This window comes from Pseudophryne corroboree, chromosome 8, assembly GCF_028390025.1.
Source record: "Pseudophryne corroboree isolate aPseCor3 chromosome 8, aPseCor3.hap2, whole genome shotgun sequence".
NCBI classification, from domain to species: domain Eukaryota; kingdom Metazoa; phylum Chordata; class Amphibia; order Anura; family Myobatrachidae; genus Pseudophryne; species Pseudophryne corroboree.
Window position 1 is genome coordinate 427,292,127 of NC_086451.1, and position 27,845 is coordinate 427,319,971.

Here is a 27,845-nt window from a genome sequence, read left to right on the forward strand (position 1 = left end):
TGAAGACATCTATAACAAGCTTTATTGATACATTTTCACAGCATCAATGTGTTAGGCTAGAAATAGAACATTGGGTAGCAGTGCTGATGAACTGTATGCTTCTGCCGGGACTTCACACATAGCTCCTGGCCCCACATTACTTCTGTAGTGTATCAGAGCACAGGCAGAGTTGTCTAAGTAAAGCTGGCGAGAAGATACCACCATCCAGGAAAAGTAGCTAGCTGGACAGAATGCACAGAATCACAAGGAAAAAAGATCCAAACATGGGAAGTCCCACTCGTCAGGTGTCCTCGACAAGGACGACATTGTACCTCCCGGGTGCCTGTCGCCCACAACTGCTGTCGAAGGAAGAAAAAATAAAGTTCTCTCTCCTGTGAATCAAGCATTAGTGTTCTCTGTATCTAGACGTATTCCTCATCTTCTAGTCTAGTCTAGTCTATCGAAAAGTCATCAACTGTAAGTTTTCTAAGTACGCTCTCCAAACAAGAAGCTTCAAGGTTTTTGGTCTTCCAGAATCTGAAACGGGGCAACTATGTAATGTGCCTCAACGTCAAGGACATTCTTCTGCTTAATCCATATATATATAACTTGGAGGATGGCCTATTCATTCCTGCCATCACTTCTTTTCATGAGTACTCCGTTTATGCTTGGAGAGGGTCGCGTTGTCCCTAAAACATTTACTGCAATGTGGGCAGGGGAAGGGCCTCTCCTTGGTGTGAGTCATTTCGTGCCTATTCATAGTTGCTTTACATATAAATGCCCTCTCGCAGTGCTTGCAGGTGTAAGGCTTCTCGCCAGAGTGCAGCCGCTGGTGGACAACCAGGTTGGCGTATTGGCAGTAGCTCTTGCCACACTCCTTGCACACGAATGGCTTCTTTTCTGCGTGGATGCCAATGTGCTTGTTGACGCTTGATTGCCGAGTGAACCCTTTGCCACAGTCCGGACAGGAGAAAGGCTTTTCTCTTGTGTGGACCACCTGGTGGAGAACGAGGTGAGAATGGTTGAGGAATTTCCGAGGACACAAATCGCAGGAGAAAGGTCTTTCCCCGGTGTGGGTCCTCTGATGGGTCAATACGTGATTTTTACAAGAGAACCGCTTTCCACACATTGGACATGGATACGGTCTATCTCCCGTGTGAGTCTTCACATGTCTGGCGAGGGACGCCTTGCTGACGAACTTCTTCCCACACATATCACAGGGACTTTTCCTTTCTGATTCTGACTTCCGGCTTCTTTTGCTGCTGTCTGTCAATTCGTAGACGATTTCCGCCAACACTTCCTGGTCCCCGTCTAGGAGCTTGAGGCCTGCTTCTAACACCAAGACATGACAATTTAGTCACTTTTTTGCTTTATCCTATAGCAAGATGCACACAATCCCCCAAAGTTAACGTAGTCTACCCAATTTGTCTCCCTTCAAAACAATGTTAAACGAAAATCACAGATCATGGGGTCAACGTTGCTGATCTCTTACAGGCTCATATGCGATAACCTACGAGATGCAGCCAATGGATGCATATTGGCACTTTAGCTGCTAGATTTAAAGCGCTCATCCTTTAAAAAGGCAAAACCAATCTGGTTTTGCCTTTTTAAATTCGTTTTATTTTAAATCTAGCACTAAAATCGCTAAGATCACGCCATTTCAACTCGCAGGCTGTCAAATATGGTCCACCGACTGCAAACTGGTCTTTTATGGAATACTGTGGCAGATACAGGTTCGTTTAACGTATGGATTTTGAAAAAAATAAAAAAAAATAAAACAACTCATAAAACCCCCCACAACGTATAGAAACTAATTGCCTTCATTCCCATACTTTTAGTTTAGTAGGTATAAAAGGTGCTCCTGGAACATTGAGCGTTGTAGTGACACCGCTAAAAAAAGGAATCAAAGTACCTCACTAGGTCGTGTCCAGCAGGGGTATTCCACAGTTGAGGGATTTTTTATTGTAGAAGGGAGTTTTCCATTCTTTGGGGAGCCAAAGAACAAAACTCAGAGGGCTGCATGTTGAACAACCCTGGTGTATAGCTATGCACAGGGATATTGAAGGGACTGGAAAGTGGATACGCATTCTATCATGTTTCTCCCCCCCTTCAAACACATAACTGTAACTGCTGTTAGACATACTGTATGTAGGAGATTTTCTGGCCCAGCTGTCACAGACTTATAGCAGTATATATGTACTTTTAAAGTTGACTTTTTTACCCTTTTATCTACTCGGGGACGTTGGACACTGTAGACACTGGGGTATAGACGGGTGGCTATTGGGAGCTGGCACTTTAAGAAATCTAACAGTGAGCAGACTCCTCCCCCTCTATCCCCCATCGGCCCTTAGGTTTTTAGAAGTGTGCCGAGGGAGCCGGGCACATGGGCTGTGCTCCAGCCAATTATTGTTTTATTTTACTTTATTCTTAGTTAAAAGTTGTAGTCCTGAGTATGGGAAGCAGTCAGGATCCCGTCTGTCGGGAACCCGGCAGTCTGACAACCGGGATACCGAAAGAGGAGCGGTGCTGAAGAGGTAAGCTGCGGGGAAGGGGTGTTAGGTTTAGGCTGCGTCCCGGGGGGTTAGGGTTAGGCACCCCTCTTGGAGTGTTAGGGCCAGGCTCCACCGTGGAGGGGGGGGTGGGGGGGGGGGGGGCGGTTAGGGTTAGGCTGTGGGTAGAGAGGGTTAGGGTTAGGGGGGTAGGGAGAGGGTAGCGCACCCTTAACTCACCCGTCAGTATTTTAAACTCCGGAATCCGAGCGTCGGTATTTGGCACTCCGGAATACCATACGCCGGAATCTCATACTGATACCCTGAATATAGTTGAGTTGACTTTTTGCAGCTTCTCAAAGAAAGTATACATAATACAGGTACGGAGCATTTTTATCCAGAAAGTTCAGAATACCAGAAAGAAAAAATAAATCTGCTTGACTGTGATCATTTTGTTTCCCAGGCAGCATCACAGACGTTACTGTGAGACTGCGTGTTTTAGGTATGTCTCCCCAAACAATTGGAAAACCCCAGACTTCTGTAGAAGCAGCTACACAGACAGCCAGTGCGGCGCTGCAGCCAGTTACTTAGCCTAGGGGTATATATTGGAACATTTTCTTTTGTATAAATATTTCTTGTTAATTGAACAATGATATATATGTACTAAACTGAAGAGCAACTGAAAATAAACCAATATTTTTTTTCTTTTTTCATAAAAGACTGCTCCTCCCAATGCTAAACATTTCTAACAGAAAATAAAAAAATAAAAAAATGTACTTCGCCATCTCATACCTGAATCATCTTGGTCATCCGATGCAAAATCTTGGGAGTCGTTACTTTCATCGGCTTCTTTCTTAATATTAAGATTGCAATCAAGCTCAGGATCTGGAGAAGGCGGGAACTGAGAAGACCCTGGTAGTACATACAACAATACATACATTTAAGAGAAATGTCACATACTATAAATTATTTTCTCTAAAGTAAGTGGGAGATACTGACTAATTAAGGGGAGACCGAAGCTTATCACAAAAGATAAGCAGCAGCGCATCATGCAGAATCATAATGACCACACAACAAAAGGTGTCAACTTCCTCCAGACAGGGGAACGAGGTGGGACACAGAAGATCAAGAAAGGTGAGTAATATCCACAAAACTATGGATAAAATGGTGGTGGTCTGGATATGGGGGGTGGGGGTGCTCGCCACGCAGCAGGCCGGGTGGCTCGCCACAGTTTATATTCCCACCTCTATGAATGTTGTGGACACCCACGAGTGGGAACAGTCCCTGTTGGTCGCATATCCCATCGGGATTTTCAGATGCCGATAAATGTAAACCTAATTAATATATTATTTTATATATATATATATTATATATATATATATATATATATATATATATATATATATATATATATATATATATATATATATATATAACAACAGAGAATACTCCGGCACTCCAGCAATCCCGTGGGACCGACTTGCTAAGGTGCCCTCCCCTGGGGGGTCACCCCAAGATGCATGCAATGAAAGAAGAGGCGGCACTCAGAGTCTTAGTAACGGTGTCAAACTTGTATTACGTGCGATCTACGTTTCGGGGACCAACTCCTGATCCTGACGAAGGGGAGTTGGTCCCCGAAACGTAGATCGCACGTAATACAAGTTTGACACCGTTACTAAGACTCTGAGTGCCGCCTCTTCTTTCATTGTATATATATATATATATATATATATACATACATACATACACACAAACAAACAAACAAACAAACATGTACTTACCTGCACTGCTATCATCCATGGTGTTCTCGTCACAGCTTTCCACAGGCTCCAATTTGACATAAACGGTGGAAATACAGCCATAATCATCTGCATGACGATCTGCCGACGCCGGGGATGAGGCCCGATGGTGAGATTTTGTTTCTGCATTTTTACTGATGTTGTATGATGAAGGCCGCTGACTGGCCCCACCTAATAAATAAGAGAAACCTGATGAGTCTTTCAAAAGTTGTCTTTGACAGGATAAATAATATCAGGATTTTGGTACTTACCGATAAATCCCTTTCTCCGATTCCACAGGGGTCACTGGAGTGCAGTAACAATGGAGATATAGTAGGCAGTAATTGGGAGCTGGCACTTTAAATTTATAACCATGTGACTAGCTCTCCCCTACTATGTCCCCCCTCCAAGCGTGTCTAGTTAAAACTGTGCCCAAGGAGAGCTGGAAAAGACCAACGTTAAAGTAGAGGAGGTTCGCCAAGCCCTTTAAAACAGGATAACACCAAGGAAACCAGGAAACATAGTGAAAGGGTAACATGAATAAAACGAGCAGTCACACAGTGACATGCAAACAAATAAGATCTCGAATTTGGTGAATACGCCGAGAGGTCCGCAATCACAAATGGCTGATTTATGTGAAAAGCGGGCACCACCTTCGGGAGACACGACATTGGAGAAGAGTAAGCCGTAACCTCATGGAATATCAGGTAAGAGAGAGAGAGAGAGAGACAGAGAGAGAGAGAGAGAGAGAGAGAGAGAGACAGACAGAGAGAGAAGAAAAGCCAGAATGTGCGAGGGGCATAAGGGAGACTTCGTGAAGTTCAGGATTCACCTGTGTGGAATCAGAAGATCCTGGGTTATCCGGATATTCTGAAGCAACAGGCCTGCAGAGTGGGTCTTCAGCAGTAGTGTTTCCAGATAAGGAACAATCGTCACTCCCTGCCCTTGAAGCAGGGCCATCCTGACTGCCATGACCGCTGAGAACACTCTGGGAGCAGAAGAGAGAGACCGAACGGAAGGGCCTGAAAGTGGAAATGAACATCCGGTGTCACGAACCGGAGAAAAGCCTGATGAGGAGGTCAAATGGGAACATGTAAGTAGGCAAGTAGTCTAAGGACACTATAAACTCGTTTTGCTCCAAACTGGCAATAACAGACCGAAGGGACTCCTCAAAAATGGAATGAGATCCTTTAAGTTCAGAATAGGCCTGGCCGAGCTGTCCGGCTTCGGCACGAGAAAAAGGCCTGAGTAATAGCCCCGTTTCCGATTACGTGAGGGAACAGGGATCAGCAACCCTGCGGATAGAAGTGTCTGGAACGCCGCCTGTAGGTCGACCCTCCGGTCTATGGAAACCGGCAAACCCAAGGTGAAGAAACACTGAGGCGGTTGGATTCGAAAAATCGAGCATGTAACCGCAAGTGAGGAAATCCCTGACCCAAGCATCTGGACAGGATTTTACCCAGGCCTCCCAGAAATCCCACAGACAAGCTCCCACCCTGGGATCCCCCAGGAGGGAGGGAGACCAATCATGCAGTGGGTGTGGTGGAGGACTTACCATCAGGTTGGGTCGAGGATGTTGAACCTCTGCCTCTACCTCAAGATCCACATGTGACAGAGGCACCTCCCCTGGTATGGCCTTGAAACCTGGAAGGGACACGAAAGGACCGAAAGGAAGGACTGGTATAGGACCGTCGAGGAACTGGAGCAGCAGTGGGAAGATAAGCAGACTTACCCCCAGTGGTTTGAGAAATCCAGGCGTTAAGATTTCCAAACAAGCCCGTAGAGGGCAGCACCCTCTAGGATTCAGGCTCAACCTGCCACTGACGCAGCCAGAGAGCTCTGCTGGCCAAGAAAGCCATTCTGGCTCCGAGGATACAGACGTCCTTGGAGGCCTCACAAAGATATAAAGCAGATTCGCCAATACGATCTGCCAAATTTATCAGTTGAACCTGATACAAACCGTCCTGTAACCCTGAGGACAATTGTTCCGCCCAGGCTACCATAAGCCTTGTTGACCCAACCACCTACCTGCGCCAGGAAAGTAGAACTCCCGCTGTCGCAAATTTCTATCAGACGGTTCCTTCAGCAAGGTTGCTCCATAAACCGACAAAACAGTCTTCTTGGACAGGCGAGACACCAAGGGATCTACAATTGGACGGGTCCCATATCGCTTCCTGCTATCTGCGGGGAGAGCATAGGAAGACAAAAATTGTTTGATACCTGAAATTTTGCATTCGGATGTGTCCAATCCGCCATCAGGAACACATCCAGCTCATCAGAAACTGGAAAAGTCGCTGTCAGTTTTTTATTGGTGCCGAACCCCGAGGAACGTGAAGTGTCCAGTTCCGACTCTTCCACCTTCAGTACCAGACTAACTCTGCAATAAGCGCATCAAATACCCTGAGACACTGGTTCAGATTCCTCATAAACCCGATAGTCATCAGTATCCTCAACAGCTATCGCCTCCTCCAATAGAGGCATCTCATCAGCAGAGTCGTGTAACGTTGAGGTTAGCAACCTCTTTTCTTGAAACCTGGGGTGGAGAAATTACAGACGGGGTCTCTGGTTAACAGCGACATTACCTGCGTAAGCCGATCCAAATAGGAGCGTTCTGCAGGTGCAATGAGGGCTGAGCGGATGGCTCCGCCTCACAATCCTCACATAACAGAGAATTCTCTGTCCACAGTGAACTTCACATAACATTTCTGACATGTGAAAAACTTTCGTGCTGCTTTTGGGGTAGAAAAAACAGACAGAAAGGGGGTAGTGTACAGGAGCGTAGCCACTACACCCTGCAGACCCCAAATTACAGAATTAGTATCACCTGTGGCCCGAGAGACAGACAGGTTTAGGCTTCTATGAAACCTGTTCATGTACGTACTCCCCCCCACTCTAAGAGAGGCCTTTCTTAGACAGAATTACTGACCCTGACATAAGTGTCTGCATGGTACGTCACAGTGGATAAGACACTTAACCACTAGGCTACTGAGCTACCCATTCCTAGAAAACGGAGGTTAGCAACCCCATTTTTGAAAGCTGTGGAGGGATTACACACACACACACACACACACTATTAAATATCTCTCTGTGTTATTTAACCTGGGTCTCTACAAATACCAGTCCTCTGCATAAGTGTATTGACTTGAATGTTTTTAATAGACTCTGGCATTAGCCCACTGAGCCACAGATTCTACAAGAAAAAGTGTGAGCCAATACAGAAGAGGGATGGTAGTCCCACCCGCTCTGTATGCAGTGTTAAAATATCAAAAACATGAGCCTCACATGTCCTGTGCAAAGCTCTGCTGGAGTATGCCGCAAAATGGCGGCCAGAGTTCGTGTGTGAAACACCGGTGCCGCCGAGAACAGAGAACCCAAGCCGGGGATAAGCTCTGCCCCCCCCCCCCCCGCTATGGCGCCTATTTAAAACTGTAATGGCGCTAGTGGATGCCCTGCTAACGGAGCGATCCCTACCACACTGAAGAGCACTGGCTTCTGCCAACAGAAGGCAGGGTTATACTTACTGCTGTCGATTGTTGAAATGGCGGCCAGCGTGGCTGAGGAAGCGGCCCCGACGCGCGCCGCAAGCAGCGGAGTCCGGCCAGGCTATTCTTACCATCGTGCTGTCCGGTGGTGGTGTGGCTGAGGAGGTGACCTTGACGCACGCCGCAAGCAACGGGGCCCGGTCACCCCATCCAGAGAGCCAACGTCTCTGCAGCCTGGGGTCCCAGCGCTGAGCAGCATGCAGCTGTGATGGTGACCCCACTGGCAGCGCCAATGATGCAGACAGGCAGAGCAGAAGCTGCCTGTCTGTTCCTTGAATTAAAAAAAATAAAATAAAATAAAAATAAATCCATCAGGAATAAGCCCAAGAGTAACCAGCACCCTTGGGCACATTAAAAAGAATGGCTTGGAGAGGGGACATAGTAGGGGAGGAGCTAATCACATGGTTATAAATTTAAAGTGACAGCTCCCAGTTACTGCCTACTATATCCCCATTGTTACTGCAATCCAGTGGCCCATAGTGGATGAAGAAGAAAATAAGAATTTACTTACCGATAATTCTATTTCTCGTAGTCCGTAGTGGATGCTGGGAACTCCGTAAGGACCATGGGGAATAGGGGCTCCGCAGGAGACTGGGCACATCTAAAGAAAGCTTTAGGATCACCTGGTGTGCACTGGCTCCTCCCCCTATGACCCTCCTCCAAGCCTCAGTTAGGATACTGTGCCCGGACGAGCGTACACAATAAGGAAGGATTTTTGAATCCCGGGTAAGACTCATACCAGCCACACCAATCACACCATATAACTTGTGATCTAAGCCCAGTTAACAGTATGATAACATGAGGAGCCTCCAGAACAGATGGCTCACTACAACAAAACCCAAATTTTTGTAACAATAACTATGTACAAGTATTGCAGACAATCCGCACTTGGGATGGGCGCCCAGCATCCACTACGGACTACGAGAAATAGAATTATCGGTAAGTAAATTCTTATTTTCTCTGACGTCCTAGTGGATGCTGGGAACTCCGTAAGGACCATGGGGATTATACCAAAGCTCCCAAACGGGCGGGAGAGTGCGGATGACTCTGCAGCACCGAATGAGAGAACTCCAGGTCCTCCTCAGCCAGGGTATCAAATTTGTAGAATTTTACAAACGTATTTGTTCCTGACCAAGTAGCTGCTCGGCAAAATTGTAAAGCCGAGACCCCTCGGGCAGCCGCCCAAGATGAGCCCACCTTCCTTGTGGAGTGGGCATTTACAGATTTTTGGCTGTGGCAGGCCTGCCACAGAATGTGCAAGCTGAATTGTACTACAAATCCAACGAGCAAAAGTCTGCTTAGAAGCAGGAGCACCCAGCTTGTTGGGTGCATACAGGATAAACAGCGAGTCAGATTTCCTGACTCCAGCCGTCCTGGAAACATATATTTTCCGGGCCCTGACAACGTCTAGCAACTTGGAGTCCTCCAAGTCCCTAGTAGCCGCAGGCACCACAATAGGTTGGTTCAGGTGAACGCTGAAACAACCTTAGGGAGAAACTGAAGACGAGTCCTCAATTCCGCTGTGTCCGAATGGAAAATCAGATAAGGGCTTTTACAGGAAAAAGCCGCCAATTCTGACACACACCTGGCCCAGGCCAGAGCCAACAGCATGACCACTTTTCCTGTGAGATATTTTAACTCCACAGATTTAAATGGGTCAAACCAATGTGACTTTTGGAATCCAAAAACTACATTGAGATCCCAAAGTGCCACTGAAGGCACAAAAGGAGGCTGTATATGCAGTACCCCTTTTTACAAACGTCTGAACTTCAGGGACTGAAGCTAGTTCTTTTTGGAAGAAATTGACAGAGCCGAAATTTGAACCTTAATGGACCCCAATTTCAGGCCCATAGACACTCCTGTTTACAGGAAATGTAGGAATCGACCCAGATGACTTTCCTCCGTCGAGCCTTACTGGCCTCGCACCACGCAACATATTTTCGCCAAATGCAGTGATAATGTTTTGCGGTTACATCTTTCCTGGCTTTGATCAGGATAGGGATGACTTCATCCGGAATGCCTTATCCCTTCAGGATCCGGCGTTCAACCGCCATGCCGTCACAACGCAGCCGCGGTAAGTCTTGGAACAGACAGGGTCCTTGCTGGAGCAGGTCCCTTCTTAGAGGTAGAGGCCACGGATCCTCCGTGAGCATCTCTTGAAGTTCCGGTTACCAAGTCCTTCTTGGCCAATCCGGAGCCACGAATATAGTGCTTACTCCTCTCCATCTTATCAATCTCAGTACCTTGGGTATGAGAGGCAGAGGAGGGAACCCATACACTGACTGGTACACCCCCGGTGTTACCAGAGCGTCTACAGCTATTGCCTGAGGGTCCCTTGACCTGGCGCAATACCTGTCGAGTTTTTCCCAACGGTTTATACTCATGTGGAAGACTTCTGGGTGAAGTCCCCACACTCCCGGGTGGAAGTCGTACTGAGGAAATCTGCTTCCCAGTTGTCCACTCCCGGAATGAATACTGTTGACAGTGCTATCACATGGTTTTTCGCCCAGCGAAGAATCCTTGCAGCTTCTGCCATTGCCCTCCTGCTTCTTGTGCCACCCTGTCTGTTTACGTGGGTGACTGCCGTGATGTTGTCCGACTGGATCAACACCGGCTGACCTTGAAGCAGAGGTCTTGCTAAGCTTAGAGCATTGTAAATGGCCCTTAGCTTCAGGATATTTATGTGAAGTGATGTCTCCAGGCTTGACCATAAGCCCTGGATATTCCTTCCCTGTGTGACTGCTCCCCAGCCTTGCAGGCTGACATTCGTGGTCACCAGGACCCAGTCCTGAATGCCGAATCTGCGGCCCTCTAGAAGATGAGCACTCTGCAACCACCACAGGAGGGATACCCTTGTCCTTGGTGACGGTTATCCGCTGATGCATCTGAAGATGCGACCCGGACCATTTGTCCAGTAGGTCCCACTGGAAGTTCTTGCGTGGAATCTGCCGAATGGGATTGCTTCGTAGAAAGCCACCATTTTTACCCAGAACCCTTGTGCATTGATGCACTGAGACTTGGCTCGGTTTTAGGAGGTTCCGGACTAGCTCGGATAACTCCTTGGCTTTCTCTTCCGGGAGAAACACCTTTTTTCTGGACTGTGTCCAGGATCATCCCTAGGAACAGAAGACAAGTCGTCGGAACCAGCTGCGATTTTGGAATATTGAGAATCCAATTGTGCTGCCGCAACACTACCTGAGATAGTGCTACCCCGACCTCCAACTGTTCCCTGGATCTTACCCTTATCAGGGAATCGTCCAAGTAAAGGATAACTAAAATTCCCTTCCTTCGAAGGAATATCATTACCTCGGTCATTACTTTAGTAAAGACCCGGGGTGCCGTGGACCATCCATACGGCAGCGTCTGAACTGATAGTGACAATTCTGTACCATAACCTGAGGTACCCTTGTTGAGAAGGGTAAATTTTGACATGAAGGTAAGCATCCTTGATGTCCCAAGACATCATGTAGTCCCTTCTTCCAGGTTCGCAATCACTGCTCTGAGTGACTCAATCTTGAATTTGAACCTCTGTATGTAAGTGTTCAAAGATTTAGAATCGGTCTCACCGAGCCCTCTGGCTTCGGTACCCCAAAAGTGTGGAATAATACCCCGTTCCCTGTTGCAGGAGGGGTACCTTGATTTTCACCTGCTGGGAATACAGCTTGTGAATGGCTTCCAAAACTGCCTCCCTGTCAGAGGGAGACGTCGGTAAAACCGACCTTTTGGAGACGACGAGGGGGAGACGTCTCGAATTCCAATTTGTACCCCTGAAATATTACCTGAAGGATCCAGGGGTCTACTTGCGAGTGAGCCCACTGCGCACTGAAATTCATTGAGAACGGGCCCCCACCGTGCCTGAGCTTGTAAAGCCCTAGCGTCATACTGAGGGCTTGGCAGAGGCGGGAAAGGGTTTCTGTTCCTGGGAACTGGCTGATCTCTGCAGCCTTTTTCCTCTCCCTCTGTCACGAGCAGAAAAGAGGAACCTTTTGTCCGCTTGCCAACAAAGGACTGCGCCTGATAATACGGCGTCTTATTTGGAGAGGCGATCTGGGGTACAAACGTGGATATCCCAGCTTTTTTTTTTTTTTAAAGCAATACTTCCAAATGCCGTTTGGAATCCGCCTCACCTGACCACTTTACTGGTAGAATTTGGACAACGCACTTATACTTGATGCCAGTCGGCAAATATTCCTCTGTGCATCATGCATATATAGAAATGCATCTTTTAACTGCTCTATAGGCAATAATATACGGTCCTTATCTAGGATATCAATATTTCCAGTCAGGGAATCCGACCACGCCAACCCAGCACTGCACATACAGGCTGAGGCGATTGCTGGTCGCAGTATAACACCAGTATGTGTGTAAATACATTTTAGGATACCCTCCTGCTTTCTATCAGCAGGATCCTTAAGGGCGGCCATCTCAGGAGAGGGTAGAGCCCTTATTCTTACAAGCGTGTGAGCGCCTTATCCCCCCCTAGGGGGTGTTTCCCAACGCACCCTAACCTCTGGCGGGAAAAGGTATACTGCCAATAACTTTTTAGAAATTATCAATTGTTATCGGGGGGAAACCCACGCATCATCACACACCTCATTTTATTTCTCAGATTCAGGAAAACTACAGGTAGTTTTTCCTCACCAAACATAATACCCCTTTTTGGTGGTACTCATATTATCAGAAATGTGTAACATTTTCCATTGCCTTCATCATGTAATTTGAAAAACACGGTTGTCTCTTCACCGTCGACACAGGAGTCAGTATCCGTGTCGGCGTCTGTATCTGCCATCTGAGGTAACGGGCGCTTTAGAGCCCCTGACGGCCTATGAGACGTCTGGACAGGCACAAGCTGAGTAGCCGGCTGTCTCATGTCAACCACTGTCTTTTATACAAAGCTGACATTGTCACGTAATTTTCCACAGTACATCCACTCAGGTGTCGACCCCCTGGGGGGTGACAGCACTATTACAGACAATTTGCTCAGTCTCCACCTCATTTTTCTCCTCATACATGTCGACACAAACGTACCGACACACAGCACACACACAGGGAATGCTCTAATAGAGGACAGGACCCCACTAGCCCTTTGGGGAGACAGAGGGAGAGTTTGCCAGCACACACCAGAGTGCTATATATATATACAGGGATAACCTTATATAAGTGTTTTCCCCTTATAGCTGCTTTTAATACTGCGCCTAATCAGTGCCCCCCTCTCTTTTTTTTAACCCTTTCTGTAGTGTAGTGACTGCAGGGGAGAGCCAGGGAGCTTCCCTCCAACTGAGCTGTGAGGGAAAATGGCGCTTGTGTGCTGAGGAGATAGGCTCCGCCCCTTCACGACGTCCTTATCTCCCGCTTTTTTTCTGGAAAACTGGCAGGGGTTAAATGCATCCATATAGCCCAGGAGCTATATGTGATGCATTTATTTAGCCATATAAGGTTTTTTCAGTGTTTTATTGCGTCTCAGGGCGCTCCCCCCCAAGCGCCCTGCACCCTCAGTGACCGGAGTGTGAAGTGTGCTGAGAGCAATGGCGCACAGCTGCAGTGCTGTGCGCTACCTTATTTGAAGACAGGAACGTCTTCTGCCGCCGCTTTTTCCGGACCTCTTCGCTCTTCTGGCTCTGTAATGGGGCCGGCGGCGCGGCTCCGGGACCCATCCAGGCTGTACCTGTGATCGTCCCTCTGGAGCTTAATGTCCAGTAGCCAAGAAGCCCAATCCACTCTGCAAGCAGGTGAGTTCGCTTCTTCTCCCCTTAGTCCCTCGACGCAGTGAGCCTGTTGCCAGCAGGTCTCACTGAAACTAACAAACCTAATCTAAAACTTTCACTAAGAGCTCAGGAGAGCCCCTAGTATGCGCCCTTCTTGTTCGGGCACAGAGATCTAACTGAGGCTTGGAGGAGGGTCATAGGGGGAGGAGCCAGTGCACACCAGGTGATCCTAAAGCTTTCTTTAGATGTGCCCAGTCTCCTGCGGAGCCGCTATTCCCCATGGTCCTTACGGAGTTCCCAGCATCCACTAGGACGTCAGAGAAAGAGGTGTTACATGACCGCACTTACACCCACTGTGCATGTCTGTAAACTGGCTACTAGTATTTAACCACACCTGTGTATTCTCCATCATCTGGCTCCTCTTTGATATGGCGTAGGACATAGCCATTATCCTCAGTCCTCTGGTGGCTTGGGGTCAGTGGTGGTTCTGCAACAGATGGAACATCAGTTATCAGTATTCTCCCTGAACTTAAAAACTATTCCTATTAAAAAAAGCCCCTCCTTCTCCACCAATAGACCTCAGGAAACACCTGTGCCTGCATATCAAGTTACAGAGAACATAATTCCAAGCCTGGAATATGATAATCTTCCCCTCTGCTGCTGCATCATCATCATCATCATCACAGATGTCACCAAAATACTACAGACCAAACCTGGAAGTGATGTGACCTGAATTGCAAATCTGAGACAGCATTGGTGATGCTCCCAGATTAGAACATGTAAAAAAGGTATCCATGACATCCATGGATCCCAGAAAGCCATCCCATTCCATGCTGTTGGTGACATATAAATAATTCAGTCTTAAAATTGTACATTTCAACATATTCGTTGAGGGACTGGAGGTTCAAAATGGGTCTGAAAACACCAATTAGACACTGGAACAAAAAAGAAGTTTGGTTTAACCCTGACCTCCCTCCCTGTTCTGTTCAACTCCACTGAATCCAATGATTTGAAGGTAGGTTGTTCTAAGATGGACAGCAGCAGATTAAGGTCACAAAGAGCAATTTAGGCGATGTATGCACTGTCCATTTTCTGCTGTATGGACTGAGGTAATTAAATTAATCTCCTCAGAGCTCCACTCACTTTTAGGTCTGTATCTCTGGTAAAAGAGCTAGCTCACTCTGAAACATAAAGGAGGGCTGCAAACCGAACCCTTTAAAGAGTTTTCAGGTTCAAACTGGTACCCAAACCCTTTAACAAGAACAATAGTAAATTGGATCAAACAAAAAGGAGGAGGAGGAAGGAGAGTTTTTTTATCTCCCCCCAGGAGTTGCAGCTTTCCAAACCTGTAATAATTTATGGCTGAAACCGTGAACATGGTCTAAGCCGTGCTTCTTTAGCCTTCAACTCTGATAATCATTGCTTCAAACAGCCACACTATTAAAGCTGGCCAAGCAAAAACACCCTGACTTAATCTGATCTTAGAGGCAGATGCCCGTGCCATGCTTAAAATGTCTGTGTACCATGTTCTTCTTGGCACATCCACTGCTACCAGAAACTCCCAGACACCCATGTTTTGTTTTACCCTCTTCTAGCAGAAACTGGGGGTAACATGAAATTAGATGGAAGTCTCAAGATAATGACAATGTTTACTAACAAAGGCTTCATTATCTTAGCTTGTTTGACTGAAATGCCATCATAAAACTATGCCTACAAAAACATATGTGCCATCAACAAAGAGCAATTCTAAGCTTCAGGGGTGAACCTGCCATCAGCCAATCAAAAGCACCTAGCTAGTGATGGGATCAGTCTTCATCAGTGTGTATTTGAACCAGCCTTCGGCAACTCGCCAACTGATTCGGCACCTGACAGCCATATCTGCACCTCCTTCATGGTTGCCTCGGTTCTTAATTACTGTACTCGGCCTGCACCTTCTCTCTACGCTCTTCTCAAAGTAGGCGCAAGTACCAAATCCACAAGCAGAAGACCAGTAGATGAGATACTTTCCGTCATGCTGTCTGATGAAGGCCCAGTACAGTGCCAGCTAATGAGTAAGTGAATGAACGTCAGACACCTGCCTCTGAAGAGTAATCTTACAGTATAGATTACACAGGTGTTGCATGGACAAACACCCATAACCACTGCGTTACTCCACTCTCTCTAACCTGATCATGTGTTTGCTATTTACCCATAGCAGCGTACTCTCCACTGTTTGGCTCTTTAATACTGTGCTGGATATAGCCGCTGTGCTCTGCCCTCTGGTGGTCCATGGTATGGTGTGGTCCTGTGATGTATCGAAGAACTCCATTTATCTAGAACTTTAAATATAGTAACCCCTGCAACCAACCAAATGTTTCCAATAGAATAGGAAATACTCCCTCCCAACCATTACATCTTTGCTAACTAATGTACTTTTCAAGCAACAGATAAGAGCAGGTAGCTGCCACAGTCTATGTTTGTAAATACTTTCTGGTTGATTGTCATAGACACCCAGCGATTCTTGGAATTTTATTTCGCCAAGTCTGGTATGAGCTTGTCACCTTGACACCGTCGCACCATACTTACGGACCAGTGGTCGGATGTAATGGCTTGCGAGACGGCCGGAGCTTTGAGACTCCGGCCAAACTTGTGCATTTTTTAAAGTGGCAAACGTTTACAAGGAAAAACCTGGTTGGTTTTGCCTTGTAAACGTTTGCAGCTTTAAAAAAAAAAAAAAAAAATGTACGAGTTTGGCTGGAGCCTCGGAGTTCCGGCTGTATCTCAGGACATTACATCCGGCCCCTGATGTCAACGTGAATCTCTGTTTTTATGGCCAGTCTGAGTGTGTGCATTAGTCTGAACTTCCTGACATAAGGCATGATATGTCAGAAAGGGGTGTCGCAACTAGAAAGCTATTGCTTAGCCCAGTACACACTAAGCGATCCCGCCGACGCCGATATTGGCGGTGTCAGGGACCCGGCTGAGTGTCGGCATCGTAAGTGCATACACACTTGCAGATGCCGGCGGGGAAGAGAGCGACAGCCATGCTGCCTCTGTCTTTAAATGAGGACCTTCCTCGTCTGTACATGTTCAGACAAGGGGGGGAGGGGGGGTCGTTAACGATGAGCGGGAGCGCACATCGTTAACGACACCGAGTGTACACACTGGACGAGATTGTAAAAGATCTCGCTCAGATCGGCCCTTCTGAGCAGATCTTTCACTTTCTCGTCTAGTGTGTATGGGGCTAAAGAACTTGAAAATAGCTTATAATAGGTCCGTTTGTCTCTTTGAATTACTAGTCTCAAAGCTCTGATACCAGCCTCATAGCTGCACCCTCACCAGGGTGTTCATGCCGAGATGAATGCACAAGCGTTAAATAATGAAAAAGCTCCAACTTAATATAGCATATTTACTCCCATATGCAGACTTGTTGCACTCAAAGGTGCAGCCCTCTCTGCACCAGTAGGATAGGAGTCAGGTTTGCACCAAGCGCATATACAAACCAAAAACACGTCTATCTATAGAAGCACAAGAAAAAATGATTTGTATTTGTTTTGACGGGATAAACGCATTCTATATTAGGGGTCATTTAAATAAAAACCCTTCCTCATACAAAAGGTGTAATCTTCATTCTCGTGTACCTAAGGACGTAGCCAAGAATATGACCACAAAACCACATGCACAAGCAACGCAGAAAGCTTCAGAGGCGTATCCGACCAGAAATGCTAGCTTATTCTGGCCACCGTCATTATCATCTGCGTCTATTTGTGTCAGTTGTATCTAGCTTGGATTACAAAGACGGCCATTATGGTACTTGGCCTGCGTTTGACCGCCCCTACACCATTGAGTGCAAGGAAGCACACTTACCAAATTAGCAGACACACAAAAGCGTACACTCTTGCAAGCATGCTCAGTGCTTATTAATATATTTTAAAAAGGAAGAGGTCCAGTGGAAGAGGGAGGGGATAGAGTGACGGAGCCTACCAGTTAAAATGTTAGTGCTTGAACTCCTTAGCCAGCACTCTACCCAACACCTAGAAGTGCCTTGTCTCCAAATGCTGACATATAACCCCGTCGGCAACTCAGGGTACCCTGTCTGGTCACATAACGAAAACAATTTCTATAGCACTACTGAATAAAATGTGCACATTTTATTACCATCTAGACTGTTGATCTGTTTGGGGTCATACTGCTCCTTGTGTCCCTCTAGATATTCCCATTCATCCCTGGAGAAGTATACAGCAACATCCTCACACTTTATAGGCACCTGAAACGAAAACAGGAGATAGTTTATACAATAGGAGGAGGCACTGCTAGGACCGACAGGGATAAGGACAGAAAAAGGAGGCACAGGAGGCAAATGGAGACAAAAAATAAAATAAAAAAATTGGCGCATACATTCAGTTCAGGTCAATTAAAATATTTAGTGCAACAGCCAAAAGGAGAGAAAGGGAGTAAAAAAATAGGGAGACGAGGAGAATAAGTTCTGTCCAAAAACAGCAAAACTGAAATAGGCTAGTCCAAGAAGGGTGGGAGCACTCCTATGCACCTTAAGGCTAGCATCATAGAGGAAAGGAATAGTGGTAGTTTTAGAAAAGTCAGCAATGGAGATATCTTCCTTGGCAAGAGATTCCCATTTCACCTTGCCTGCACTAGGGAGCGGGTAAAAGGACTTCAGCTGACCTGGGACCTAAAATCTATGTTCGGGTCCAACCACGCTTGCAAAACCGAATGAGCATAACCTCTTTGACTTTTGTTTTCACTTCCTGACAATCTGAGTACTCCTTAGCAAGTAAGGACAGCTCCTGGTAAGACTCAACTGGACACTCACTTTCCCGCTGGAAAAAAGGTCTGAAGTGGAACCCTCCCAGGACTGAAGGACCGCAGAAGCTGGTGTTCCTGAAGATGAGATGCGGAGGTAAAATCCAGCAATTTTTCTAAGAGTATGAGAGCTGCACCAGAACTTGAGTTTCCTGGAGAGCTAAGTCATTGCTGAATAAGGTTTTTAGCACATGATGACTCAGCTGTGTCCACGGTGGACGAGTAAGTATAGGAACCCGAGGTTCAGCGGTAAACATAAAAGTGCCCAGGCTCCTCACACTACCTTCTATACCCCAGTGTTCCCCAAGGATTAAGACAGAAATACACTGGTGATCAAGTCTGAAAAAAAATAAGATTTTACTCACCGATAAATCTATTTCTCGTAGTCCGTAGTGGATGCTGGGACTCCGTAAGGACCATGGGGAATAGCGGCTCCGCAGGAGACAGGGCACAATAATAAAAGCTTTAGGATCAGGTGGTGTGCACTGGCTCCTCCCCCTATGACCCTCCTCCAAGCCTCAGTTAGGATACTGTGCCCGGACGAGCGTACATAATAGGGAAAGATACTGAATCCCGGGTAAGACTCATACCAGCCACACCAATCACACCGTACAACTTGTGATCTGAACCCAGTTAACAGTATGATAAACGAAGGAGCCTCTGAAAAGATGGCTCACAACAATATTAACCCGAATTTTGTAACAATAACTATATACAAGTATTGCAGACAATCCGCACTTGGGATGAGCGCCCAGCATCTACTACGGACTACGAGAAATAGATTTATCGGTGAGTAAAATCTTATTTTCTCTGACGTCCTAGTGGATGCTGGGACTCCGTAAGGACCATGGGGATTATACCAAAGCTCCCAAACGGGCGGGAGAGTGCGGATGACTCTGCAGCACCGAATGAGAGAACTCCAGGTCCTCCTCAGCCAGGGTATCAAATTTGTAGAATTTAGCAAACGTGTTTGCTCCTGACCAAGTAGCTGCTCTGCAAAGTTGTAAAGCCGAGACCCCTCGGGCAGCCGCCCAAGATGAGCCCACCTTCCTTGTGGAATGGGCTTTTACAGATTTTGGCTGTGGCAGGCCTGCCACTGAATGCGCAAACTGAATTGTATTACAAATCCAGCGAGCAATCGTCTGCTTAGAAGCAGGAGCACCCATCTTGTTGGGTGCATACAAGATAAACAGCGAGTCAGATTTCCTGACTCCAGCCGTCCTAGAAATATATATTTTCAGGGCCCTGACTACGTCCAGCAACTTGGAGTCCTCCAAGTCCCTAGTAGCCGCAGGCACCACAATAGGTTGGTTCAGGTGAACGCTGAAACCACCTTATGGAGAAACGGAGGACGAGTCCTCAATTCCGCCGTGTCCGAATGGAAAATCAGATAAGGGCTTTTACAGGATAAAGCCGCCAATTCTGACACGCACCTGGCCCAGGCCAGAGCCAACAGCATGACCACTTTTCCTGTGAGATATTTTAACTCCACAGATTTAAGTGGGTCAAACCAATGTGACTTTTGGAATCCAAAAACTACATTGAGATCCCAAAGTGCCACTGGAGGCACAAAAGGAGGCTGTATATGCAGTACCCCTTTTTACAAACGTCTGAACTTCAGGGACTGAAGCTAGTTCTTTTTGGAAGAAATTGACAGAGCCGAAATTTGAACCTTAATGGACCCCAATTTCAGGCCCATAGACACTCCTGTTTACAGGAAATGTAGGAATCGACCCAGTTGACTTTCCTCCGTCAAGCCTTACTGGCCTCGCACCACGCAACATATTTTCGCCAAATGCGGTGATAATGTTTTGCGGTTACATATTTCCTGGCTTTGATCAGGATAGGGATGACTTCATCCGGAATGCCTTTTTCCTTCAGGATCCGGCGTTCAACCGCCATGCCGTCACAACGCAGCCGCGGTAAGTCTTGGAACAGACAGGGTCCTTGCTGGAGCAGGTCCCTTCTTAGAGGTAGAGGCCACGGATCCTCCGTGAGCATCTCTTGAAGTTCCGGTTACCAAGTCCTTCTTGGCCAATCCGGAGCCACGAATATAGTGCTTACTCCTCTCCATCTTATCAATCTCAGTACCTTGGGTATGAGAGGCAGAGGAGGGAACCCATACACTGACTGGTACACCCCCGGTGTTACCAGAGCGTCTACAGCTATTGCCTGAGGGTCCCTTGACCTGGCGCAATACCTGTCGAGTTTTTCCCAACGGTTTATACTCATGTGGAAGACTTCTGGGTGAAGTCCCCACTCTCCCGGTGGAAGTCGTACTGAGGAAATCTGCTTCCCAGTTGTCCACTCCCGGAATGAATACTGTTGACAGTGCTATCACATGGTTTTTCGCCCAGCGAAGAATCCTTGCAGCTTCTGCCATTGCCCTCCTGCTTCTTGTGCCACCCTGTCTGTTTACGTGGGTGACTGCCGTGATGTTGTCCGACTGGATCAACACCGGCTGACCTTGAAGCAGAGGTCTTGCTAAGCTTAGAGCATTGTAAATGGCCCTTAGCTTCAGGATATTTATGTGAAGTGATGTCTCCAGGCTTGACCATAAGCCCTGGATATTCCTTCCCTGTGTGACTGCTCCCCAGCCTCGCAGACTGGCATCCGTGGTCACCAGGACCCAGTCCTGAATGCCGAATCTGCGGCCCTCTAGAAGATGAGCACTCTGCAACCACCACAGGAGGGATACCCTTGTCCTTGGTGACAGGGTTATCCGCTGATGCATCTGAAGATGCGACCCGGACCATTTGTCCAGTAGGTCCCACTGGAAAGTTCTTGCGTGGAATCTGCCGAATGGGATTGCTTCGTAGAAAGCCACCATTTTTACCCAGAACCCTTGTGCATTGATGCACTGAGACTTGGCTCGGTTTTAGGAGGTTCCTGACTAGCTCGGATAACTCCCTGGCTTTTTCTTCCGGGAGAAACACCTTTTTTCTGGACTGTGTCCAGGATCATCCCTAGGAACAGAAGACAAGTCGTCGGAACCAGCTGCGATTTTGGAATATTGAGAATCCAATTGTGCTGCCGCAACACTACCTGAGATAGTGCTACCCCGACCTCCAACTGTTCCCTGGATCTTACCCTTATCAGGGAATCGTCCAAGTAAAGGATAACTAAAATTCCCTTCCTTCGAAGGAATATCATTATTTCGGTCATTACTTTAGTAAAGACCCGGGGTGCCGTGGACCCTCCCTACGGCAGCGTCTGAACTGATAGTGACAGTTCTGTACCATAACCTGAGGTACCCTTGTTGAGAAGGGTAAATTTTGACATGAAGGTAAGCATCCTTGATGTCCCAAGACATCATGTATTCCCTTCTTCCAGGTTCGCAATCACTGCTCTGAGTGACTCAATCTTGAATTTGAACCTCTGTATGTAAGTGTTCAAAGATTTAGAATCGGTCTCACCGAGCCCTCTGGCTTCGGTACCACAATAGTGTGGAATAATACCCCGTTCCCTGTTGCAGGAGGGGTACCTCGATTTTCACCTGCTGGGAATACAGCTTGTGAATGGCTTCCAAAACTGCCTCCCTGTCAGAGGGAGACGTCGGTAAAACCGACCTTTTGGAAACGGCGAGGGGGAGACGTCTCGAATTCCAATTTGTACCCCTGAAATATTACCTGAAGGATCCAGGGGTCTACTTGCGAGTGAGCCCACTGCGCACTGAAATTCATTGAGAACGGGCCCCCACCGTGCCTGAGCTTGTAAAGCCCTAGCGTCATACTGAGGGCTTGGCAGAGGCGGGAAAGGGTTTCTGTTCCTGGGAACTGGCTGATCTCTGCAGCCTTTTTCCTCTCCCTCTGTCACGAGCAGAAAAGAGGAACCTTTTGTCCGCTTGCCAACAAAGGACTGCGCCTGATAATACGGCGTCTTATTTGGAGAGGCGATCTGGGGTACAAACGTGGATATCCCAGCTTTTTTTAAGGCAATACTCCAAATGACGTTTGGAATCCGCCTCACCTGACCACTTTACTGGTAGAATTTGGACAACGCACTTATACTTGATGCCAGTCGGCAAATATTCCTCTGTGCCTCATGCATATATAGAAATGCATCTTTTAACTGCTCTATAGGCAATAGTATACTGTCCTTATCTAGGATATCAATATTTCCAGTCAGGGAATCCGACCACGCCAACCCAGCACTGCACATACAGGCTGAGGCGATTGCTGGTCGCAGTATAACACCAGTATGTGTGTAAATACATTTTAGGATACCCTCCTGCTTTCTATCAGCAGGATCCTTAAGGGCGGCCATCTCAGGAGAGGGTAGAGCCCTTATTCTTACAAGCGTGTGAGCGCCTTATCCCCCCTAGGGGGTGTTTCCCAACGCACCCTAACCTCTGGCGGGAAAAGGTATACTGCCAATAACTTTTTAGAAATTATCAATTGTTATCGGGGGGAAACCCACGCATCATCACACACCTCATTTTATTTCTCAGATTCAGGAAAACTACAGGTAGTTTTTCCTCACCAAACATAATACCCCTTTTTGGTGGTACTCATATTATCAGAAATGTGTAAAACATTTTCCATTGCCTTAATCATGTAATTTGAAAAACACGGTTGTCTCTTCACCGTCGACACAGGAGTCCGTATCCGTGTCGGCGTCTGTATCTGCCATCTGAGGTAACGGGCGCTTTAGAGCCCCTGACGGCCTATGAGACGTCTGGACAGGCACAAGCTGAGTAGCCGGCTGTCTCATGTCAACCACTGTCTTTTATACAGAGCTGACACTGTCACGTAATTTTCCACAGTACATCCACTCAGGTGTCGACCCCCTGGGGGGTGACAGCACTATTACCGACAATTTGCTCCGTCTCCACCTCATTTTTCTCCTCATACATGTCGACACAAACGTACCGACACACAGCACACACACAGGGAATGCTCTGATAGAGGACAGGACCCCACTAGCCCTTTGGGGAGACAGAGGGAGAGTTTGCCAGCACACACCAGAGCGCTATATATATATATATATACAGGGATAACCTTCTATAAGTGTTTTCCCCTTATAGCTGCTTTCAATACTGCGCCTAATCAGTGCCCCCCTCTCTTTTTTTAACCCTTTCTGTAGTGTAGTGACTGCAGGGGAGAGCCAGGGAGCTTCCCTCCAACTGAGCTGTGAGGGAAAATGGCGCTTGTGTGCTGAGGAGATAGGCTCCGCCCCTTCACGACGTCCTTATCTCCCGCTTTTTTCTGGAAAACTGGCAGGGGTTAAATGCATCCATATAGCCCAGGAGCTATATGTGATGCATTTATTTAGCCATATAAGGTTTTTTCAGTGTTTTATTGCGTCTCAGGGCGCTCCCCCCCAGCGCCCTGCACCCTCAGTGACCGGAGTGTGAAGTGTGCTGAGAGCAATGGCGCACAGCTGCGGTGCTGTGCGCCTACCTTATCTGAAGACAGGAAAGTCTTCTGCCGCTTTCTCCGGACCTCTTCACTCTTCTGGCTCTGTAAGGGGGCCGGCGGCGCGGCTCCGGGACCCATCCATGGCTGAACCTGTGATCGTCCCTCTGGAGCTAATGTCCAGTAGCCTAAGAAGCCCAATCCACTCTGCACGCAGGTGAGTTCGCTTCTTCTCCCCTTAGTCCCTCGATGCAGTGAGCCTGTTGCCAGCAGGACTCACTGAAAATAAAAAACCTAAAATAAACTTTTATTCTAAGCAGCTCAGGAGAGCCACCTAGCTAGCTTGCACCCTTCTCGTTCGGGCACAAAAATCTAACTGAGGCTTGGAGGAGGGTCATAGGGGGAGGAGCCAGTGCACACCACCTGATCCTAAAGCTTTTATTATTGTGCCCTGTCTCCTGCGGAGCCGCTATTCCCCATGGTCCTTACAGAGTCCCAGCATCCACTAGGACGTCAGAGAAAGAGAAGTTATTCCAACTCTCGGGTCCAGAGAACTTACACCTGGAGGCCAAACAGGGTCGCTGTAAACTATTACTTAGAAAATTACTTTTCCCAATTTCAGCGGCCTTGATTGCTCATGTCACTTTTTTCAGCTAACCTAGGCAATGTATTCATGTTTAGAATCAAACCACAAGCTACATACCATGCAGACATCTCTAAGAATACCTCACCTCACTCGACAATATCTGGATAATCTTGTTGGCCAACTCCAGGAGCTTCTTTTGACTCCTGTCCTCCATTCCCTGGAGCGTAAGTGAAAGACTTGGCTGCCTGCTATCTGTGGAAATAATGCTATAGGTGCATTGGCTCTTGTCGGTATGTCTCTTCACAATCATATAATCCTGCAGAGAAAATGAGAAGTACCCAGATTTACTCCAATCTGAATGTTGCATGTTTTATCAGTGAAGGAGGCTGCACCAAATACTGCGTCTGGATTCATTGCTGGGAGTTGGCCTAGCTTTCCACAAACAATGGGGAAGAGGCTATTTGGAAACGTATGGAGTCATTCTCCTTAACATCTACATTTCCTGCTATTACTTACTTGACAAGGTGGGTCATTCAGATCTGCTGAGATGGAAATGTGGTAGTGAAAAAGCTAACCAAAACATATGGGAGGAGAACTTTTTGGAAGCCACCTAGAACGGGATCCGGTCTGAAGATCGACAGTGCCTAGGTCGACAATGTTTAGGTCGACCACTATTGGTCGACAGTCACTAGTTCGACATGGATGGAAGGTCGACAGGGTTTCTAGGTCGACATGTGCTAGGTCGACAGGTCTAAAGGTCGACATGAGGTTTTTTTTTTTTTCATTTTTTTTTTTTTTTCATACTTAACGATCCATGTCGACTACGATTGGAACGGTAAAGTATGCCGAGCGAAGCGGCAGCGGAGCGAAGGCACCATGCCCGAAGCATGGCGAGCGAAGCGGTGCGCTAATTTGGGATCCCGGTCACTTTACGAAGAAAACGACAAAAAAAAAAAAAAAAAACTCATGTCGACCTTTAGACCTGTCGACCTAGCGCATGTCGACCTAGAAACCCTGTCGACCTTCCATCCATGTCGACATAAACATTGTCGACCTAGGCACTGTCGATAAAACGAACCACACCCACCTAGAACACACCTTATGAATTCAAGGCTGTATTCTCATGAATATTGGTTCAGCCTACAAATAAAGGTGTTCTCTGCAAAATGTACATGACCGTGCATTTAAAAAAGACATACTTACAAAATATCTCCATTAAGCCACATGGGATCCAAGTGTATTACTCTAGTACAAGGTAGATAGGGCTCCATTTTTTAAAACAATGCCTTGAAAATGACTCAAATCAGTATGTCATCTCTGCACTGTCAGGGGACTTCCTAACTAGGCAGTGCGTGAGGAAATAGTTTACAAAAGTTCTCACACCCCAGACGCTGCATCTAGATCAGGCGCTGTGAGCGGCAAGCCTCACCTCTACAGTCAACAAACTGATGATCTCCAAGGTATGATTTAATATGGCTTCGGCCATCTGCTCCTTCTCCATGACCATCTTTGGAAAATCCGATAACCTCTCTTGGAATAGGCGTGGGTCCTTTTTCCAAATGGGGTTACCACCCTAAAAACAAGCAGAAGACAATGAATCACCCAGATGTGGTGAAGTGCAGCCATGGGAATCATTACATAATAAAACACTTTTTGAAACCTTTGGTGCAGCTTGGGTTTCTGCAATGTACCACTGCGCTGTTTAACTGGCCACATTAACGCTTCTTCACTCATTAATCTGCCCGTCACTATAGGGTGTGAGGTAACACTAGCGAAGGTACATGACCGCACAGTGGGCCTAATTCAGATCTGATCGCAGTAGGAAATTTGTTTGCTAATATACAAAACCATGTGCACTGCAGGTGGGGCAGATGTAACATGTGCAGAGAGAGTTAGATTTGGGTTGGTTATTTTGTTTCTGTGCAGGGTAAATACTGGCTGCTTTATTTTTACACTGCAATTTAGTTTTCAGTTTGAACACACCACACCCAAATCTAACTCTCTCTGCACATGTTACATCTGCCCCACCCCTGCAGTGCCCATGGTTTTGAACATTACCTAACAAATTTGCTGCAGCGATCAGATCTGAATTAGGCACAGTGTCTTAGCGGACATCGTAATGGCAAATCATGGAAAGCTGAATTGTCCCTTAAAATGGGAAAGATGTACTAAGCCTTAGAGAGAGATAAAGTACCAGTCAGTCCGCTCCTAACTGCCATGTTACAGGATGTGTTTGAAAATGGCAGTCAGGAGCTGACTGGCTGGTACTTTATCACTCTCTAAGGCTTAGTACATCTGTTCCAATAGGAAGAAGATAAAAGTTCCCAAACATTGTGATCTGATTGTGTGACATAATTACCATACAACTTTGTCACGGACAAATTACATACATGGCTGGCCAAGTTTCACTGACCCACTTGTTCAAAGCGTCACGATATAAGCTCAGGCTCTTGCACTTACTGTCAAGAACTATGACAACCCACCAACACACACGCATTATAGTGTATATGGTTCAGTCCGTTTCTATGACCACCTGTAATCCGACAGGCCTTTGATCAGCTCTGTGGAATGCACAAGCATTCTATAACAGTTACAGAATTCTAATTACAAACGTGAGAACGGACCAAACAAACTTCAAACCATTTGGCCGACTGAAGATCTCTCACCCTATTAAAAACCACTGCAAAATTGTATGTATTCCACTTAAATTCACAAGGCTGTTCATTCATTTATTTCACATGAACGTGATTAAAAGAAACAGGGTCCCAAATTAATTGAAAAAAATAAATATAATATATATACAGCTTAAAGGGCACCGATCCACCACGGATAGTTATAGTTTAGGCATGCATTTGGGATGCTCTGCCGATACTACCAGAAACCTATATTGTGTAGGGTTGCTATAATAACCCTTTAATCAGGGATCACAGGCTCTGTGGCTGAATAAACCCTGCAGAAATGCAGAGACAGAGACAGCCACAAATGCATTGCAATCATGCGTGTCCCTGATTAAAGGGCTATTACAGCAGCCCTAATGATGAGGCATCCCCATAGCCGGCTGCAGGGTGTCCATGTTTGCCATTTACAACATGCACAATGCATCACTGCTATCCACTACACCAACCCACACCTTAGGGTAATACACGGCAGGATGTGGTCTCTGGATGCAGATCTATCCCCACATTCTACACGACACCCTATAGCAATACACACAGAGGGCATTTAAAGGGAAGCAGCGCGTGATATAAGGCGAAGCTGCGGGCAAATGGCACACAAGTGGGTGTACAAAGCCGTGGACTGCGGCACAGGCCCCCAGTTGCGCCGCTGCACACGGATGATGCTACCGGACATGCCCGCGCTACATAGTTGCACATAGGGAAATATAAATATTTAGCTTACACAGCCTAAACAAAGATCTTACCTGATCCAACCATGTGAGTGGGCGGGGTGCGATCGCGGGAGCTTATTGGCTGGCACCTGAAAGCCTTCTCAAAGCATCATGGGAGATGTGGTCCCTCTTCGAGCAAACACTCATAGCCACGTCCTCACAGCGCACTACAACTCCCGGCAGCCTCCGCCGGAGTCAGCGCTCTAATTGGCCGCTGTCAG

General features: G+C 47.0%; 1 protein-coding gene across 5 annotated transcripts; it reads right to left on the reverse strand.

The window, feature by feature from the left end:
* LOC134949429 (oocyte zinc finger protein XlCOF7.1-like) lies at positions 1 to 27,845 on the reverse strand. 5 transcript variants are annotated; one of them, XM_063937996.1, is made up of 8 exons: positions 27,658 to 27,845; positions 25,666 to 25,809; positions 24,382 to 24,552; positions 17,631 to 17,739; positions 13,888 to 13,980; positions 4,250 to 4,438; positions 3,261 to 3,380; positions 1 to 1,311 (listed from the first exon to the last, which is right to left on the reverse strand). In XM_063937996.1, exons 2-8 carry the CDS (start codon positions 25,741 to 25,743, stop codon positions 617 to 619), a joined length of 1,455 nt encoding a protein of 484 aa, XP_063794066.1. In that variant the 5' UTR covers positions 25,744 to 25,809; positions 27,658 to 27,845; the 3' UTR covers positions 1 to 616. The 5 variants fall into 5 exon arrangements, with proteins under 5 accessions (XP_063794066.1, XP_063794064.1, XP_063794065.1 ...); XM_063937994.1 differs by lacking the exon at positions 27,658 to 27,845 and adding an exon at positions 27,450 to 27,617; XM_063937995.1 differs by lacking the exon at positions 27,658 to 27,845 and adding an exon at positions 27,367 to 27,616.